The 20,628-nt window shown below is 44.7% G+C and overlaps 1 protein-coding gene across 1 annotated transcript in view; it reads right to left on the bottom strand.

The window, feature by feature from the left end:
• The window catches only part of LOC124802785, a 64,027-nt gene that overhangs the window by 14,065 nt on the left and 29,334 nt on the right, over positions 1 to 20,628 (bottom strand). The window contains exon 2 of the mRNA XM_047263785.1: positions 8,308 to 8,440. Within this exon, the coding sequence (XP_047119741.1) occupies positions 8,308 to 8,440 (133 nt within the window). The remainder of the gene's footprint in view (positions 1 to 8,307; positions 8,441 to 20,628) is intronic.

Here is a 20,628-nt window from a genome sequence, read left to right on the forward strand (position 1 = left end):
GCCTTAATCCTGCTGCGTTCCATCTGGGTGTCGGGGGTGGGCGGTTGGGCGTCCAGGTCGCGGAGAACGGCGTAGAAATAGTCGGTAGTGTGCCGGCGCCACATAGCAACTTCCTTTCCATACTGAATCAAAGTACGTCGAATGGCAGGTTTGGCACATTCCAGCCACGAGGTCAAGGTCGTGCGGTATTTAGGTAAGCGACGTTCACAGGTGGCCCATGTCTCGGTAACACGTTGAAGACATTCGGGATCATGAAGATGGGAGGAGTTTAGCTTCCACGGTGCACGACTACGCCAGACCACTTGCTTGGGGAAGAGAATATTGCAGATGTAGGCACAGTGGTCCGAAAAGGCCAGGGGCCAAAGTTCTGCACCTGGGACTGCAGGTGTGAGTTCCCGAGAGACGTAAATTCTATCAAGGCGGCTCGCGGAGTGACTCGTCTGGTAAGTTTGTCCAGGCGCGTCGCCGTGCTGAACTTCCCAAGTGTCGCGGAGCAACAGATCTCGGACGACAAGACGCAGTTCTTGACAGGTGTTGTAGCGGGGCACTTGATCTTTGGGGTGCAAGACACAATTAAAATCACCCCCAAGCAAGTAATGGTCGCAGCGTCCAAGAAACAAAGGAGCGATTTCCTCTGAATAGAAGAGTGCCCTGTCGCGTCTGCGGGTGGAGCCTGACGGAGCGTAAATGTTGACGATACGCGTCCCCATGACGGTGACGGCCATGCCTCTGGCAGATGGAAGGTCTGTGATATCGGCCACTGGAATACCTTCTCTGGCGTAGATGGCTACGCCTCGTCCCAGGTGGTCACCAGGAGAAGGATAAGTGTTATATCCCGCGACGCCTGGAAGTGTGGCCAGGTGTACTTCCTGTAGCAGTGCGATGTCGTCGTCCGACGCCCATATCATCTCTCGCAGCAGTTGAAGTTTCACGGGAGAGCTATTCGGTAGGTTTGGAGCCGTACCCGGCCGTGGAGGGGAACTCCACCGGCGGAGGAAGAAGAGGGCGAGGCAACGGCGAGTCGTGCCGTACGCCGCCTGACGGTGTTATCAGCGGCGTAACGATGCTTCCGTCTGGGGTAACTCTGTCCCCAGCGTGTGGTCCGGCTCCTCATCGACGTCCTCACTCCACACCACTGAAGGCGTTGTCGTTGTGATGGTCGTACGTTCCACTTCGGTCGTAGGGGCGGAGGGCGTCTCGGCGGCAGTCGCATCGGTGGAGTCCATTGGTTCAGGAGCACCTGAGCGAGCCAGTAGAGTAGGCATCGACACATCCACAGTCGGCGTCATGTTGTCGTCATTCGTATCGTCGTGTAGGTTCTCCGAGGCCTCTTCGGGTCGGACGGCCTCTGGAGCATCAGGGGGAGGTGATCCGTCCCGTCCCGAGACCGTACGGCGCCTCCTCTTGCGCCTCTTAGGTGAACGTTGTTTGCGGGTTCGTCCCTCCGTGTCGGAAGACGGAAGGGAGTCGCGTCGCTCTGAGAGGAAAGCCGTCGCGGGAACGTCGAATGAAGGGGCGTCCGTATGTTCAGGCGGGTGGGTGTCGGAAGTCGTCTCTTTTGGTAGTGGCGCCGGAGTAGCGTCAGGCTTTATGCGCGACGGGTCGGCCCCGGCGGTATCCGTAGCAGCTGGAAGGGTCACCGGTACGTGGTCCGATGGGCGGCGGCCGGTGGGAGGAGAAGAGAGCGCCGATGCGTAGGGGAGCGGTAAAACCGTAGTCGGAGCCGGAGGTGCCACGGTAGCGGCTGGCAATTGGGTTATTCGTCGCTGAAGACACTCAGATCTGAGGTGGCCTTCTTTGCCGCACCCGGAACAGGTCTTGGGTTGGCCGTCGTATATGACAACCGCGCGGCACCCGCTAATTTGCAGGTATGATGGCACGTGGCGATGGAGGTCGATGGTGATCTGCCATACACCGTTAAGAACGGGGTACGTTTGGAATTGCGCCCAGCGTTCGGCAGTATGGCCATGTACAGTGCCATAGGGGCGGAAAGCCGCGATAACGTCTTCCGCCGGAAGCTCGAACGGGAGTTCGAAAACTCGTACGGTACGCATTCCTAAGCCGGCATGGTCGACAGTGACCGCTCCGACATTGCCGTCGGCGTGGCAAAAGCGTAATCCATGGTTGGTGTCAGGAAGTATTCTTTCACATACCGCGTCATTTCCGACTTTGACGTACACAGTACTGCTTAATATGGACAAATGGATGCCCAAGATGTCGGAAGCTGGGATCGTAGCAACGTCGCGTAGGAAGCGTTCCACTTCCAAGGCCTTTGGTCGTGCGTAGTCGTTGCAGAAGTTGAAACGTGAAGTTGATTTTCGAAAACGGTTGGCCGTGATTCTAGTGCACGTAAGCGACACGTAAGTGACGGCCGCTGAAATGTAAACAACAGCGAGCGCGCGCGCTCCGCAGGCGGAAATAACAACACGTCAGCACTGCACGGCGGCGAAAGCCGGACTGACACCTAGACCACGCGTCTAGGCCAAATTAAGAACGATGTATTTCTGGTGGGGATGGCCTTCAGCCAGTGGCAAATCACATAGTAGCGGAATACTATGGGAGTCGATAGAAGACCGGGACTTCTCGAATGAAGAAGTCAAGGGAGAGATTCCGGACACTTTATGTTTTGAAGAAGACAGACCTGCCTGCGGTAACGTGCGTAATTAGATCAAGGAAGTGTTTGATTCTGGGTGGTGAGCGTCCACTATCATACTTGTGAAGAGACCTTATATTTCGGGTGGTCTGAATGTGCTCCCGACTAGGGCTCTAACTTCTGCTCGTATCACGAAACTGACCATAGACAGAGTATGAGTAACTATTCGTTGCTTTGCGTGTGTCAGTTTGTGAATCATCACGCTGAACTTTGAACTGTTTTGAGCTGATGAATGTTTCGTGTGTTGTGATAACGAAATGGACTTCGTTTTAGTGAATCTTTCATGACTATTTGCTTTTGGCATTTCGCTACCATCCTCGTATTGCCATCAACGCGGCTTTACTGCGTTTGATAAGTGTATTTCCTCTCTGCATTTCAACTATATATCGTAGGACCACTTCCCTTTTATTTGAGATGTCCTTTCTAGAATAAACATTGTTCAACATAATCAATTACAGACTTTAGAACAGAACCTTTGTTATTAAGTTATTCATTTAAATTTTATTTTGCATTTCTGTATATTTCATAAACTTTCAATTCTATCCAATGCATAGATTGTTTGACTGCAGAATCACAGCTACAGTTTATTATTTGCGGCGAATTTTCTGCGGGGCATGAAAGCAGACGTGCGCAACTCGACTCTATGATTACGTCGAGCTATTCTTTTTAAACAGATCCGGACGTAGACCAAGTGCCTAAAATAGGAGTAACCACAGGTAAAGAGACAACTGGTCTGCTCGTATGGGAGGCTGTTTTGAAGAGCAACTACTCCGCAGTAACCATAGGGGACCTTCACACATTTTTCATAATACTCAGCCCCTTGCAACTGTGATGTCAAAACTCTTGTTTTGCATTTTAAATGGGTAATAAACCTTGTGCGCTTACTCACACTGATGACCTCATTTCTATAAATTTTCTGCAGCAGATTGTGGGTTTATTCCAATGACGTGACATGTTTCCAACTGTGGTGCACCAGTATTTTAACCCTTTGTTGCCTGACGGTACTTAAAAGTACCAGTAAGTTTTGACTCTCATTATTTTCTCGTGGTGCAGTTTCGTGATCTGAGAGCCTGTCGGTACGTAACAGTATCTCTGCTCTACTGTTTCATAGATGTTATTGTGCAATACATAGACCTCTCTGGCGGTCAGAGCTTGAAATTGTTTTTTGCGCGCTGCTGTGAAAACAGAAGATTGTATGTGATTGTTTCAATGGTGTTACCTGAGTTTGTGTGCAATTTATTGAAACTTCCGTTGAGTTTTCCATTGTACGTTCTTACCTTCTTTGCTTTTTTATAATACTTTGAAGCATTACGTTACAAGTGAATGAGATAAGGTGGAAAATACAAGTCGGACTTATTAGTACCGTCAGGTTGTGCGAACACTTTATTGTAGCAACAATGCGTTACCTCTCATTAGTTGTTCTGTTCACTTTTTCTCACACAGAAACAATTAGAACAAACAGGAAAGGTTTTCCAGGGAATTTACCTAAAGAAAAATGTCTAAACCATGGGGAATCAAATCACAGAGAGTCATCTTTAGACCTAACAGTATTTCAATGGAGGGAAAATAAAGTAGTGTATTTTGCGTCAAACTTCCATGGCACTGAACAGAGCGTAGTGACAAGAAAATAGAAAGATGGAACTAGTATGACTATACCACGACCGGTTATTGTATGTGAATACAATAAACACATGGGTGGTGTGGATCATACAGACAGATTACGTTCAACTTATGGTCTTGACAGGCGATCAAAGAAATGGTGGCACCGTCTCTTCTGGGGAGCAATAGAAATTGCTTTTGTCAATGCTTACGTCATTTTCAGTGATCTACATGGGGCACTGCCACTGCTGGAATTCAGGAGTGCTGTGGCACTAGGGCTAATGAATGAACAGCAAGTGCCAAATCTCAAAAAGAGAAACTCTGGTAAAGATGAAATAACTCCCCCAAAGAGAAGGAAGGATAACTTTTCTGTTCCGAAGAATGTACATCTTGGCAATCGAGAAAACCGTTTTGCAGTGTTCAGTTGTAAAAGAGGACGATGCGAAATGTGTGCGAAAATTAAAATTCAGTAGAGACCACATTCACAATGTAGTACATGTAAAGTGTATTTGTGCTCCAATGAGAAAAAGAACTGTTTCCTACAATTTCATGAGGTATCACTAACACGAAATATGTGATATGTATAGCTAAGTTACTATGTATTGTGAAGTTGCTCTAGAATAAATTTATGAGAAATTTAAAAAAAAATTCGGAAATATCATATCATATTTCTGTTAATTAATTTTCTAATGTAAAAATATTTAATGTTTATGTGGAATAAAGTACTAGTTATAAAAATTGGATCATTTTTCTGCGCATATTGTGATTCTGTCCAGGGAGTCTGACGGTACTTCTGAGTACCAGGAGAGAAAAAAGTTGTGAAAAATAAGATAAAATTTTACAAAAAATCCTACCGTCATTTGAGGCCACAATAGCATAAATTCTGCAAAGAAAATGATAAAAAGTAATTTTTTTCTTATGTCAGGAAACAAAGGGTTAAGAGACCCAAAATCGTACGTTGTTCCAGGTTAATTTTTTTTTACTTGGCCATCGAATATTACTTTATGTTCAACTACTGAAACACTAAGTTAGAAGAAGTACTTGAAACTTCGTATTGAAATTAGGCGTTGCTAGAACCCACTCGGTCATCTGCATGTGGGCGGAACTGGATAAACAGTTTTGTGACAACAGGAGTTACCATGTAATTCAGTGACACTATGTTTTGCTACAGTTTAGCAAGCAGTTCTACTCCATCTGTAATTACACTTGAAATTCAACCCCTGAACATTCACTTCCTATTTCTAATAAAAAATATGACAAAATATCTAATATAATCCACTACATAATATATATGGGAACGCTCCTCTGCATTCAACAAATTGTTTGAAAGGTTCGAGCTTTGTTAAGAAACAAGGTAAGTTATACAATATGTTGATCTGTAAGGCAGAAAGGATCTGTCACTCACTGCTCCTACTTCATATACCTAACATTTGATGTATTTGTGGGAAATAACTTCAGTGGACAGAAAAGGTAAATTAAAAGAAATGTTGATTAGGAATTACCTTCGGGAGGCCAAATGTAGGCATTGATATCCATATAAAAGTACATACACTATCCTAGCCTACGACAATATGGACAACATGCGGTCTGGTATTATTTCATTGAAGCACGATGTCACAGAGGTCTCAAAGGTAAGACATAGCTACTGGGCTTAATATTTCAGAAACGTAGTAGCTACCATCCAAGTTATTGGCTATACTTACCAGAAGTGACTGTATTGTATATCCAGTAGTAACACCTACAATCTTATCAATGAAATGCAAATCATCTGTATATTCAGGTTTGATGTTTGTCGCCTTCATGGTGTTGTAGTTTAAATGACCAGGATTCAAATTCTCCCGACATCAACTGGCGTACTTCAACTGCAGTTCGCTATTTTTGTTCTATTTCTGTTGATGCTTATCACATAACATCTTTGCAAATTACTAAGTGATGTTCATTGATATTGTAAATCTTTTTCTGTCTCCGACGGACTTACAGTGTCAACTGTAAAACTTAAATTTTTTTATTTATTCATGTTGAACTCCAATTTTCTTTCCATTTTTATTTCCTTTATTACTTATTGCGTTGTTTCCTTTCTCTTTTTTGAGTCATCAGTCCTCTGACAGGTTGATGCTGCAGGCTACGAATTTCTCTCCTGAGCCATTTTCTTCATCTCAGAGTAGCACTTGCAACCTCCGCCTTCAATTTATTTGCTGGATGTGCTCCGACCTCTTTCTTCTGCAGCTCCCTCCAGTACCATAGAAGTTATTCACTAATGTCCTAACAAATGCTATCATCCTATTCCTCCTTCGTGTCAGTATTTTCCATATGCTTGTTTCTTCCCCGATTCTGCGGAAAACCTCCTCACTTCTTACCTTATCACTCCAACATTCTTACGTGCATCACGTACCAAACTCTCCCATTCTCTCCTGTTCCGGTTTTCTACAGTCCATGGTTCACTGCTATATAACGTTTTGCTCTAAAATACAAGCCGGTTGATGTGGCCGAGCAGTTCTAGGCGCTTCTGTCTGGAACCACATGACCACTACGGTCGCAGGTTCGAATCCTGCCCCGGGTACGGATGTGTGTGATGTCCTTAGGTTAGTTAGGTTTAAGTAGTTCTAAGTCTAGGGGACTGATGACCTCAGATAGTGCTTAGAGCAGTTTGAACCTTTTTTTTTCTCTAAAGTACATCCTCGGAAAGTTCGTCTTCAAATGAAGACCTAAGTTTGAAAACTAGTGAACTTTTTTTGGCCAAGAGTGCCCTCTACGACTGAATTAGTCTGCTTTTTTGTGTCCTCGTTCCTTCGCCGGGCGCGGGTTTTTTGCTTCCAAGGAAGCAGAATTCCTCAACTTCGTCTATTTCATGATCTCAAATTCTGATTTAAAATTTGTCTGTGTTCTCGTTTCTGCTATTCCTAATTATTTTCGTCTGTCTGTTACTTTCGTCTTTCTTTGATTTACTCTCAGTCAATATTCTGTACTCATTTAGACTGTTCATTTCATTCGACAGCTCCTGTAAATCTTCTATACCTTCGCCGACATTATCAGTGTCATCAGCGAATCTTATGATTGATATTCTTTCACACTGAACTTTAATCGCACACATTTTCCTTTTCTCACTCATTGCTCATATGTATAGATTGAACAGTAGGGGCGAAACATTATATCTCTGTATTACAATTTTTTTTTAAAGCTGAGCACTTCACTCATGTCTCCCAGTCTTATTGTTCACTCTTGGTTCTTCTATATATTTTATATTGCTCGTCTTTCCCTATTGCTTACTCCAATTTCTCTCATAATTTCGAAAAGTTTGCACCATTTTACACTGCTGAAACGCTCTTTTTCCAGGCCGACAAATCCGAAGAATGTATCTCGATTTTTTTTTCAGTCTTGCTTCCAGAATCAAACTCAACGTCAGAACTGCCATTCTAGTGCCTTTACCTCTCCTAAACTCAAACTGACCTCATCTAACAGAGCCTCAAATTTCTTTCGCATTCTTTTATACACTTGGGTACAAGAACTATATGCACAGACTGAATTGCAAGGGAGACAGGCTACAACGACTCGACCTCTATGTACAGACTGAATTGCATGGGAGATAGGCTGTAACAATGATTAACTTCCTCTCAATTACTATCTCCCTTTCATATCCTTCGACTCTTACAAATGCAGTATGGTTTCTGTACAAGTCGTGGATGACGTTTCGCTCCCTGTATTTGTCCCTGAAACGCCTCAGAATTTTAAAGAGAGTTTTCATGTCATAATCGTGCAATGCATTTAGAAATCTAAAAAATCTACATAACATGAAATTGGTTCAAAATGGTTCAAATGGCTCTGAGCACTATGGGACTCAACTGCTGAGGTCATTAGTCCCCTAGAACTTAGAACTAGTTAAACCTAACTAACCTAAGGACATCACAAACATCCATGCCCGAGGCAGGATTCGAACCTGCGACCGTAGCGGTCTTGCGGTTCCAGACTGCAGCGCCTTTAACCGCACGGCCACTTCGGCCGGCTAACATGAAATTGAGTGAGTAATTAACCACTACAACATGCACATTAGTACTCACGAGCTGAAGAACAGCTGGAAGCCAGTGTCGGTAGTCCCACACGAGATGCGCACGCAGTCTCCTTTGGCGGGAGCGCTTTCACCAGGGGCGAGCACTAGCTGATTCTCTGGGTCGTAGCACTTCCCCGGATGGTCTACAAAGTACGAAACAAGCTACTTACAAGTTGTTAACTATACTGCTTAACAGCTGTCAGGTAACTACGAGATATTCATATCGTTGGTGCATCAGAGCGAAGTGTACGCCCTACGTTACAGGTAGCGTACAATGACAATCATTCTGTCTATAGAATAAAAATCCGCTTCAGTAGCGAAGCTTAAAGCTTCATCTTCAGATGACACAAAATAATTATGGGCACATAAATGTGTGGTGCAGCAGCCAGCGAACACATGACAGTGACCCGGAGACGCGTCTCCTTCGCCATGTCACGTCATGACCGTGGTCTACGGAGCGGGATAAAATTGGCCACACAGCGACAGAAAACCAGCATCTTATTCATATGACATGTGCACCGGCTTCCCTCTTGCTGACAACCTACACTGCGGGTTTGGACTACGTTTGGTGTTCGACTGGCTAGATTTCTCTTAGCAGTACGACGGACTTGGATTTTATTCGCGGAATTGCTGTATTTCGTAGTGTTGATTACTGACATAACAGCCATCCACAAGTTTGTGTTGTGCGACGAACTCTCAACCAGTACCGTACTTGTAGCTACTGTTTCTGTTCAAATAAAGAGGACAGAAGCAACATTCTAACGTTTGGATTTCTTGCTGTTTGTATTCGCAACACGTCTTCTATGTTTTGGAAAGCATATAATCTCCTTCTGTCTTCTGGCTGGCGCCTTTTATTGCCCACATGTGGGCAGACTGGCAGCTGCTAAAACCTACGCCACACATTGGTCCAATATGGCAAGGAACGTATGCAATGGCCGAGATACGACAGAATTGTACTACGTGATTCTCTGGCACCTTATGTAGCGCCCACTGTCACCAAACGTGAGGCCCAGGTTCAACACATCATCGCTAAGATGTTGGCCCTTACTGGCGTTTCCTTCGTTATCTGTATTCTGTAATTTCTAATCAATGAGTTAATTGTAGAGAAAGTGCCGTTGCATTTAAGAACTTTGATTATTATCTTCATGAACATAAATTTATTTGTTATCAGCATTCCTAATTGAAATATTGTACTTTGCTTTGCTGGAGTACAATTCTTGTAAAATTGAATTTCAAATTAAAGGCCTAAAAAGTTTGGAGGCCAACGTTAGTGGCCTGACTTTTTTTTGTATGTAGTTGAAATTTCTGCATGTTAAACAACTCTCTCTCTCTCCCCTTGTCTCTCTCGCTCTCAGTTATTGCTGTTCAAACGGTTTGCACGTTTTGATGATGTTGATGTTAGGCTAGGTTTTTATTTCTTAAAAAACTTGCTGAGTTCCCTGCGTTGTTCGGATAAGTATTTATTCTACGCTTCAATTACTCCATCTTCTCCTCTTTCCCACCCCACCCCACCCCCCTCTCTCTCACCACCTGCTCCACCCACAACTCTCGTCCACGTGCTGCTCCCTCCTCTATCTGCCCTCTCCTCTCTCCCCATTGTCACCCCCACCTGAATGGAAGTTTCCTGGTTCTTACACCGACAGTATTTATTGCCAGATAGTACCATGGGTATTAAGTTTGGTTGAAATCGATCTAAGGGTCTAGGTGGAGCTTTTTATCCCCGCATACTCAAATATCACATATATTTAACGTATTTCACACATACCGGGTGATCAAAAAGTCAGTATAAATTTGGAAACTGAATAAATCACGGAATAATGTAGATAGAGAAGTACAAATTGATACACATGCTTGGAATGACATGGGGTTTTACTAGAACCAAAAAAATACAAAAGTTAAAACAATGTCCGACAAATGGCGCTTCATCTGATCAGAATAGCAATAATTAGCATACCAAAGTAAGACAAAGCAAAGATGATGTTCTTTACAGGAAATGCTCAATATGTCCACCATCATTCCTCGACAATAGCTGTAGTCTTGGAATAGTGTTGTGAACAGCACTGTAAAGCATGTCCGGAGTTATGGTGAGGCATCGGCGTCGGATGTTGTCTTTCAGCATCAATAGAGATGTCGGTCGATCACGATACACTTGCGACTTCAGGTAACCCCAAAGCCAATAATCGCACGGACTGAGGTCTGGGGACCTGGGAGGCCAAGCAAGACGAAAGTGGCTACTGAGCACACGATCATCACCAAACGACACGTCTAGCAATATGGGATGGAGCGCCATCCTGCATAAACATCGTACGTTCCAGCAGGTGTTTATCAGCCAGGCTGGTGATGATGCGATTCTGTAACATACCGGCGTACCTCTCACCCGTCACGGTAGCAGTTAAAAAACCAGAATCACGCATTTCCTCGAAGAAAAAAGACCCGATAACGGTAGATGTGGTAAATCCAACCCATACCGTGAATTTTTCGTCGTGCAATGGAGTTTCCATGACAGTTCTAGGATTTTCGGTAGCCCAAATTCTGCAGTTGTGGGCGTTGACAGACCCTCGGAGCGTGAAATGAGCTTTGTCGGTACACAACACGTTACTCCACAAATCGTCATCTTCTGCCATCTTTTGAAACGCCCACACTGCAAATGGCCTCCGCTTCACTAAATCGCTAGGTAACAGTTCATGATGCCGATGGATTTTGTGCGGATAGCATCGGCGGGTACGCCTCAGCACCAACCAAACAGTAGTGTATGGGAGGCCGATGCGCCGTGTGATTGCACGAGCGCTGGCTTCCCCGTGCATGGACAAACCCGCTACAGTCTCCATTTCTTCCTAAACTGTCTCAGCAGCATTACGCCTTGTGCTCGGTCGGCCACTACGGGGTCTATCGTCTAAACAACCCGTGGCTTCGAACTTCGAAATCATTCTCGTCACAGCTGCATTTATCAACGGACCTTTACCCGTTCGAATACCCTTCCTATGGCGATAGGGTCGTAGCGCTGAACTAGCACATTCCCCACTCTGACAATACAGCTTCACTAAAAGCGCCTTTTCAGGTAACGTCAACATGCTGCGACTGCTGGCGCGTCTGATTCTCTCTCTCATTACAGCTCCTTCTATACACGATTGTCATGCACAGTCACTGACGTCTTGCTGTCCAGCGCCATCTGTCGGACATTCTGTGAACTTTTCTTTTTGTTATAATAAAACCACATGTCATTCCAAGCATGTGTGTCAATTTATACCTCTCTATCTACATTATTCCGTGGTTTATTAAGTTTTCAAATTTATACTGACTTTTTGATCACCCGGTATTTGTAGACGTATTTCACCATTTTCACACAGCTCAATGTTAATGGCGTCATATCTCCTGAACTATGTGTCGTACAATGATACAGTTCGCAATTTCATTTAGTGGCATATGTGAATACTGTCAGCAAAATGTGTTGCAAATCGAATTTATAATAAAGAACTAATAAATGGTCATGCCTAATGCGTACGTTTTATGCATAAAAAACGATTTTGTGACGGTGTCAGCGAGAAAACGTCTCTTAAAAGTTTTAAATTATGTGTAAATTTGGTTAGAAGTCACAAAGTGCTCTCATTCGAAAATACTGTCGGGATATACTCTGTTTTCGCCTCGTGAGGTGCGCTCCTTTCTCAACTACCCTTTTGAGAGTTAGGTACTTCTTAGCGCCACAGTGGTTCTTTCCATACATTAAGTGGTACCTGTACCAAGTTTTCTGAAACCGATCCAGTAGTTTAGGAGGAGTTGTGTAACATACATACATACACACACACACACATATATTTTTATACACGGTCCAGTCATGCTAATGAGACCACCGCATACATTCGACGTAAGCCATGGAAAGGGGGGGGGGGAATAATTTAGCCTTTGTCGTCATGCGGAAATGGAGCGATTTATCTGGCGTCCAAAACGACATTATCATTAACTTTCAGGTCAATGTCGTAACATTTTCGAAACGGCTAAGTTTGTAAACTGTTTTCAGGCCGCCGTGGTTCAAATATACTTTGTATGTGTAATGAAACTTGCCTTCTCAGAACTTTCGTGCTTCAGTTGAATGTTAGATTCCGTATACATTTCGGCCTGACTTGAGTTAATTTTTATATTTAAATTATACATTCCACATATGAAGATTTCATATATACACATCAAATAAAGTTTTGCATCACCTCGGTTCCGATAGTTCCGGAACCTGTACAGAAAATTGGAATAGAGATCAACATAAACATCATTTCCACCCTTTTTGTTGCTCATTGAAACCACACACTGCATGTTGTACCACCATACATCGAGACCTTCAAAAGTGGTGGTCCAGATTTCTGTACGCAATGGTACTTCTAAAACCCAGTAGCACTTCGTCTTGCGTTGATGCATGCCTGTATTCGTCGTGACATACTATCCACAACTTCATCAAGGCATTCTTAGTCCAGATTGTCCCACTCCTCAACGGCAATTCGGCGTAGATCCCTCACAGTGGTTGATGGGTCACGTCGTCCATGAACAGCCCTTTTCAATCCATCCTAGGCATGTTCGATAGGTTTCATGTCTAGAGAACATGCTGGCCACTCTAGTCGAGCGATGTCGTTGTCTTGAAGGAAGTCATTCACAAGATGTGCACGATGGGGGTGTGAATTTTAGTCTATGAAGACGAATGCCTCTCCAATATGCTGCCGATATGGTTACACTACAGGTCGGAGGATGGCATTCACGTATCGCACAGCCGTTACGGCGCCTTCCATGACCATCAGCGGCGTACGTCGTCCCCACTTAATGCCACCCCAAAACAGCAGAGAACCACCTCCTTGCTGCGCTCGTTGGTCAGTGTGTCTAAGGCGTTCAGTCTGACAGGATTGCCCCTAAACACGTCTCCGATGATTGTCTGGTTGAAGGCATAAGCAAAACTCATCGGTGAAGAGAACGTGATGCTAAACCTGAGCGGTCCATTCGGCATGTCGTTAGGCCCATCTGTACAGCGCAGCCGCGCGAGATTAGCCGAGCTGTCTGAGGCGCTGCAGTCATGGTCTGTGCGGCTGGTCCCGGCAGAGGTTCGAGTCCTCCCTCGGGCATGGGTGTGTGTGTTTGTCCTTAGGATAATTCAGGTTAAGTAGTGTGTAAGCTTAGGGACTGATGGCCTTAGCAGTTAAGTCCCATAAGATTTCACACACATCTGAGCACATTTGTACCGCGCTGCATGGTGTCGTGGTTGCAAAGATGGACCTCACCATGGATGTCGAGAGTGAAGTTGCGCATAATGCAGCGTATTCCGCACAGTTTGAGTCGTAACACGACTTCCTGTGGCTGCGGGAAAACTATTATTAAACATGGTGGCGTTGCTGTCAGGGCTCGTCCGAGCCATAATCCGTAGGTAGCGGTCATCCACTGCAGTAGTATCGTTGGGCGGCCTGAGCGAGGCATATCATCGACAGTTCCTGTCTCTCTGTATCTCCTCCATGTCCGAACAACATCACTTTGGTTCACTCCGAGACGCCCGTCCTGGCACAAAGTAACAGTGCGGACGCGACCGATCCGCGGTATTGACTGGCTAGGCATTGTTGAACTACAGAAAACACGAGCTTTGTACCTCCTTCCTGGTGGAATGACTGGAACTGATCGGCTGTCGGCCCCCCTCCGTGTAATAGGCACAGCTCATACATGGTTGTTTACATCTCTGGGCGGGTTTGGTTCAAAATGGCTCTGATCACTATGGGACTTAACATCTATGGTCATCAGTCCCCTAGAACTTAGAATTACTTAAACCTAACTAACCTAAGGACAGCACACAACACCCAGTCATCACGAGGCAGAGAAAATCCCTAACCCCGCCGGGAATCGAACCCGGGAACCCGGGCGCGGGAAGCGAGAACGCTACCGCACGACCACGAGCTGCGGACTGGGCGGGTTTACTGACATCTCTGAACAGTCAAGGGGACTGTGTCTGTGATACAATATCCACAGTCAACTTCTATCTTCAGGAGTTCTGGGAACCGGGGTGATGCAAAACTTTTTGATGTGTGTATTTGATCACCAAAACCCTTTTTTTTCTAATAACATAATTTTATTCTTCATATCGATCCATTTAGCGACATCGATCTTGTACCTTGAAAATTAGTAACTACAGTTGTTAACTTACGTGAGTCAAAAACAACTTTACAGTGAAACTAATGCTATTATGCTTTAATTTTCATACAAGCAATATCTCTGTTTTAATTTTTAATTTTTATACATTAATTTTACCATTGATAATTCAATCGATAAAGATACAAAGACAGGAAGATGAAATTTTTTATATTTTTAAGATCTGGAACTTTCATTATTAATTATTAAAAGCATAAATCTATATATTAATAATTAGTCCCAGAAAACATTATGTAATTTATATCTGAAAAATAATTTCAATTAAAACGTTCAAAATAAAATTCATTTGAACTACATCCTGTTCTAGAAGGATCTGGAAGCTACGTTCGTAATACGTACAGAAAATTTAGGTACCAAACGCGCCATAATAACGTCAGTTGTCGAGATTGGTCAACGTAACTATCAAGTCCTTGTGTTACGTTTTATCAGTAAATACTAACGATGTCAAAAAGCAACAATATTCCAGCGACTTCCACTGAAACAAAAAAAACCTAGAGCCTATTAATTGGAAAGCATAAACAGGAACCGACATTCTAGACAACGAGGCAGTCATAGAAAGATAACTAACGTTCATCTGCTAGCACAATATTCCTGCCCTTACGAAATTATATACCTGTTGACAACACTAGAATAGTTAGTTCAACGCAGCATATTTACTTTCTGTATATCTACGAACATTTCGATAGTACGTGATATGTAACATTGTACGTGGCAAAATGGCCCCAACCAGAAGCGGTGCTGAGGCCACTATGGCGCGCCACAGCCATAGATGACAGGGGTGAATGATGGTTGAAGAGATGTGTACAGTGAAATAGATGCGAAACTCATCAAACTACCTTTCATTAGGGAAATGGAATGAGCTCGACGATTGTGATATAACTTTCAAAAAATTAGTCGTCGTTTCCGTTTTAAGCTTTATTAGAGGAGATACAGATTACAGCTAGTAACTAGAGTTTATCAGTGCAACATTTCGGAGTTGTTATACATGCCTTAATACAGCTACACCTGTTGTTTATGCTCTTACCACACATTATTGAAGGCTCGAGTCTTTAATGAACTGTGACAATAACCTGGGCCGGCCGGGGTGGCCGTGCGGTTCTAGGCGCTGCAGTGTGGAACCGCGTGACCGCTACGGATGCAGGTTCGAATACTGCCTCGGGCATGGATGTGTGTGATGTCCTTAGGTTAGTTAGGTTTAAGTAGTTCTAAGTTCTAGGGGACTGATGACCTCAGAAGTTAAGTCCCATAGTGCTCAGAGCCATTTGACAATAGCCTGAGTAGGTGTAGACGTATTAGGGCATGTATAAAAACTCCGAAATAATGCATTGATAATGGCTAGTTACTAGCCGAAATCTATATCTGCTCTAATAAAGCTAGAACGGAAAAAAATGTTCAAATGTGTGTGAAATCTTATGGGACTTAAGTGCTAAGGTCATCAGTCCCTAAGCTTACACACTACGTAACGTAAATTATCCTAAGGACAAACACACACAACCATGTCCGACGGTGGACTCGAACCGCCGCTGGGACCAGCCGCACAGTCCATGACTGCAGCGCCCAAAACTGCTCCGCTAATCCCGCGCGGCTAGAACGGAAATGAAGACTGATTGTTGCTCTTTACCATGTTTAAAGATGCATAACTGTTGAGTCTCTGACCGCCCCGATGAACCAAGGGGCTACCAGTATTGACTCTTCAACTCCCATTCAGTAAACGTTCCTGCATATAGGCCTCCACAGCAGGCGTCTGCTTTCGTGCACCTACGCTGACCGCTGTTCATGGGCGACAAAGACTGGAATTTGCACGCCAATACCGTAAATGCATGTCCACTGAGTAGCGACAGGTGGCCTTTTCAAATGAATCACATTTTGTGCGCACCCGACATATGTCCCTTGGCGTATATGACACTGCAACAATCGTCGTAAGTGTCTAGGCCCGAGGAGGGAGCGTCGTGGTATGGGGGATGTTTTCGTGGCATTCCCTAGGTGATTTCGTCGTTCTGGAAGACAGAATGGATCAACAGAAGTACACTAATGGCCATTAAAATTCCTACACCAAAAAGAAATGCAGATAATAAACGAGTATTCATTGGACAAATATATTTTACTAGAAATGACATGTGATTACATTTTCACGCAAAATGGGTGCATAGATCCTGAGAAATCAGTACCCAGAGCAACCACCTCTGGCCGTAATAACGGCCTTGATACGCCTGGGCATTGAGTCAAACAGAGCTTGGATGGCGTGTACAGGTATAGCTGCCCATGCAGCTTCAACACGATACCACCGTTCATCAAGAGTAGGGACTGGCGTATTGTGACGAGCCATTTGCTCGGCCACCATTGACCAGAAGTTTTCAAATGGTGAGAGACCTGAAGAATGTGTTGGCCAGGGCAAAATTCTAACATTTTCTGTATCCAGAAAGGCCCGTACAGGACCTGCAACATGCGGTCGTGCATTATCCTGCTGAAATGTAGGGTTTCGCAGGGATCGAATGAAGAGTAGAACCACGGGTCGTAACACACTTGAAACGTAACGTCCACTGTTCAAAGTGCCGTCAATGCGAACAAGAGGTGACCGAGACGTGTAACCAATGGCACCCCATACCATCACGCCGGGTGATACGCCAGTATGGCGATGACGCTTCAAATGTGCTTTCACCGCGGTGTCGCCAAACACGGATGCGACCATCATGATGCTGTAAACAGAACCTGGATTCATCAGAAAAAATGACGTTTTGCCATTCGTGCACCCAGGTTCGTCGTTGAGTACACCATCGCAGGCGCTCCTGTCTGTGATGCAGCGTCAAGCGTAACCGCAGCCATGGTCCCCGAGCTGATACTCCATGCTGCTGCAAGCGTCGTCGAACTGTTCGTGCAGATGGTTTTTGTCTTGTAAACGTGCCCATCTGTTGACTCAGGGATCGAGACGTGGCTGCACGATCCGTTGCAGCCATGCGGATAAGATGCCTGTCATCTCGACCGTTAGTGATACGAGGCCGTTGGGATCCAGCACGGCGTTCCGTATTACCCTCCTAAACCCATCGATTCCATATTCTGCTAACAGTCATTGGATCTCGACCAACGCGAGCAGCAATGTCGCGATACGATAAACCGCAATCGCGATAGGTTACAATCCGACCTATATCAAAGTCGGAAACGTGATGGTTCGCATTTCTCCTCCTTACACGAGGCATCACAACAACGTTTCACGAGGCAACGCCGGTCAACTGCTGTATGTGTATGAGAAGTCGGTTGGAAACTTGTCAGCACGTTGTAGGTGTCGCCACCGGCGCCAACCTTGTGTGAATGCTCTCAAAAGCTAATGATTTGCATATCACAGCATCTTCTTCCTGTCGGTTAAATTTCGCGTCTGTAGCACGTCATCTTCGTGGTGTAGCACTTTTAATGGCCAGTAGTGTATGCATCTATATTTGGGGACCATGTCCACTCCTAAAAATAGTGTCTTTTTCCCTCGGCACGATGACACCTACCAGCGCAGCGTTTGTCATACTGCTCGCAGTGTGCGTGTGTTATTCGAAAAGCACAAGCGACCAGAATGAGTTTCCCGTACTCCCCTTGTCAACAAACTCCCCGAATTTAAACCGAGTCGAGAATCCATGGTACCACCACGGTCGGGCTGTTTGCGCCATGGGTCCTCGAAAGAGAAACCTAGCGCAGCTGCCTATGGCACTAGTGTCTGTATGTCTCCATACTCCTGTCGGAACCTTCCAGAACCTCACTGACTCTTTTCCAGCACGTCCGCGTAGCAAGAGGTTGTTATTCAGGCATTTTACAGATTGTCACATTAATGCGACCGGACTGTGTAGTACGTATGGGTATGGATCCAACTGTGGAGAGAAAGGAGAGTGTCTTGCAAGGATCCCTGTCTTAAGTCCTCTGGTTTCTCGGTATGTGGTTCTTGTTTTCCTGTTCATGACCCTGGTTTACCACTGTTGCTGGCAATTTGAACCACTGTTTCGTTTTTGTGCTTGGCGGCATTAATGATTCAGTACTAGTATTATCTCTAATTAAAATCTAAACTTATGATAAAATTTTGCGGTGACGGTTCTGATTTGTATAACCAGTGCAATATACCTACAACTTGACGTACTTCTGCTATGTCTCCCAGGGATAGGCTCTCAAAATCCGTCACAGTTCGATGTTTTCGATATGTTGTAATTGGCTCAGTTGGGGTTTTTAATGTGATTCCATACACTGTACACCCATATAACATGATAGGCACTTTTGTCACTTTGTAGAGACGAAGCTATGTTCTCGTTTTAAGATCTAGGCTAAGGAACACTGGCGACGTGTACTGGCCTTTTGTACACAGAAACAGTTGTTCGTCTGATATGCTACCTAAGTATTAACAGATGATGACCATGGGTGTTTGTGTCTAATATTCGGAGATTTTGTTTTAGCTGCGGACATTCTTTTTCCTTTTTGGGTAAATATAGCGCTGTGGTTATGTCTGCATTTAATTTAGTTCTGTTTTTCTGTTTTAAATGTTTCAAATGGCTCTAAGCATGATGGGAGTTAACGTCTGAGGTCATTAGTCCCCTAGACTTAGAACTACTGAAACCTAACTAACCTAAGGACATCACACACATCCATGCCCGAGGCAGGACTCGAACTTGCGACCGTAGCAGCAGCGTGGTTCCGGGCTGAAGCGCCTAGAACCGCTCGGCCACAGAGGCCGGCTTTCTGTTCTATGATGTGGTAACTTACTCTGTCTTTGCAGTCTTCAGATGTTTCCAGAGTGCGCCACACTTTATCGTATACTCTTTCCCAGTTTGGGAAAAGAGCCGAGCATTTCTTGATTCATTGAAATTGATGGTTATCTGTTCTCTAAGGCGAAGAACCTACATTTCTGTGACAGTTTTCTATTAAATACGAACAGTTTTGCACGGATAGAAGCGTTTTCCGATAACATGACATTTATTCTTTTTAAAGTAATCTTTCTTGAGTTTAGAAGGCTAATCGCACGATAACTGAAACACTGCTTCAAGTCTTAACCTGATTTTGGACTATAATAACTTTAGCTATCATCCACTTTTGAAGGAAATATGCTGGAAGTACGTATGCATTCATAATAACTAATGGCTTTCACGGTAATGCCTTTAGATGACTCATGTTTAAACGAGGGACACGGGATGAAATTTGACGAAACTGTGATTGTTGCCAATACTTCCGGTTTTTGTTACAGTGTTCATAAAAAGACAATTGAAATTAGGTTGGCAGATAACTTGATTAATTGAGACAATGGGTTTCCTTTTAAGAGGACGTGGAACCCTGTACTACCCGGTGCGGCCAGTCCGAGTGTTCGAAAATAGTCTCTGAGTGCGATATGTCGTTGCCGCATGTGTTCTACGAGGTGCATTCCAGTTCTAAGGCCTCCGATTTTTTTTCTTATTAACTACTCACCCGAAATCGATGAAACTGGCGTTACTTCTCGACGTAATCGTCCTGCAGACGTACACATTTTTCACAACGCTGACGCCATGATTCCATGGCAGTGGCGTAGGCTTCTTTAGGAGTCTGTTTTGACCACTGGAAAATCGCTGAGGCAATAGCAGCACGGCTGGTGAATGTGCGGCCACGGAGAGTGTCTTTCATTGTTGGAAAAAGCCAAAAGTCACTAGGAGCCAGGTCAGGTGAGTAGGGAGCATGAGGAATCACTTCAAAGTTGTTATCACGAAGAAACTGTTGCGTAACATTAGCTCGATGTGCGGGTGCGTTGTCTTGGTGAAACAGCACACGCGCAACCTTTCCCGGACGTTTTTGTTGCAGTGCAGGAAGGAATTTGTTTTTCAAAACATTTTCGTAGGATGCACCTGTTACCGTAGTGCCCTTTGGAACGCAATGGGTAAGGATTACGCCCTCGCTGTCCCAGAACATGGACACCATCATTTTTTCAGCACTGGCGGTTACCCGAAATTTTTTTGGTGGGGGTGAATCTGTGTGCTTCCATTGAGCTGACTGGCGCTTTGTTTCTGGATTGAAAAATGGCATCCACGTCTCATCCATTGTCACAACCGACGAAAAGAAAGTCCCATTCGTGCTGTTGTTGCGCGTCAACATTGCTTGGCAACATGCCACACGGGCAGCCATGTGGTCGTCCGTCAGCATTCGTGGCACCCACCTGGATGACACTTTCAGGACGTCA

This window comes from Schistocerca piceifrons, chromosome 6 (assembly GCF_021461385.2).
Source record: "Schistocerca piceifrons isolate TAMUIC-IGC-003096 chromosome 6, iqSchPice1.1, whole genome shotgun sequence".
NCBI classification, from domain to species: domain Eukaryota; kingdom Metazoa; phylum Arthropoda; class Insecta; order Orthoptera; family Acrididae; genus Schistocerca; species Schistocerca piceifrons.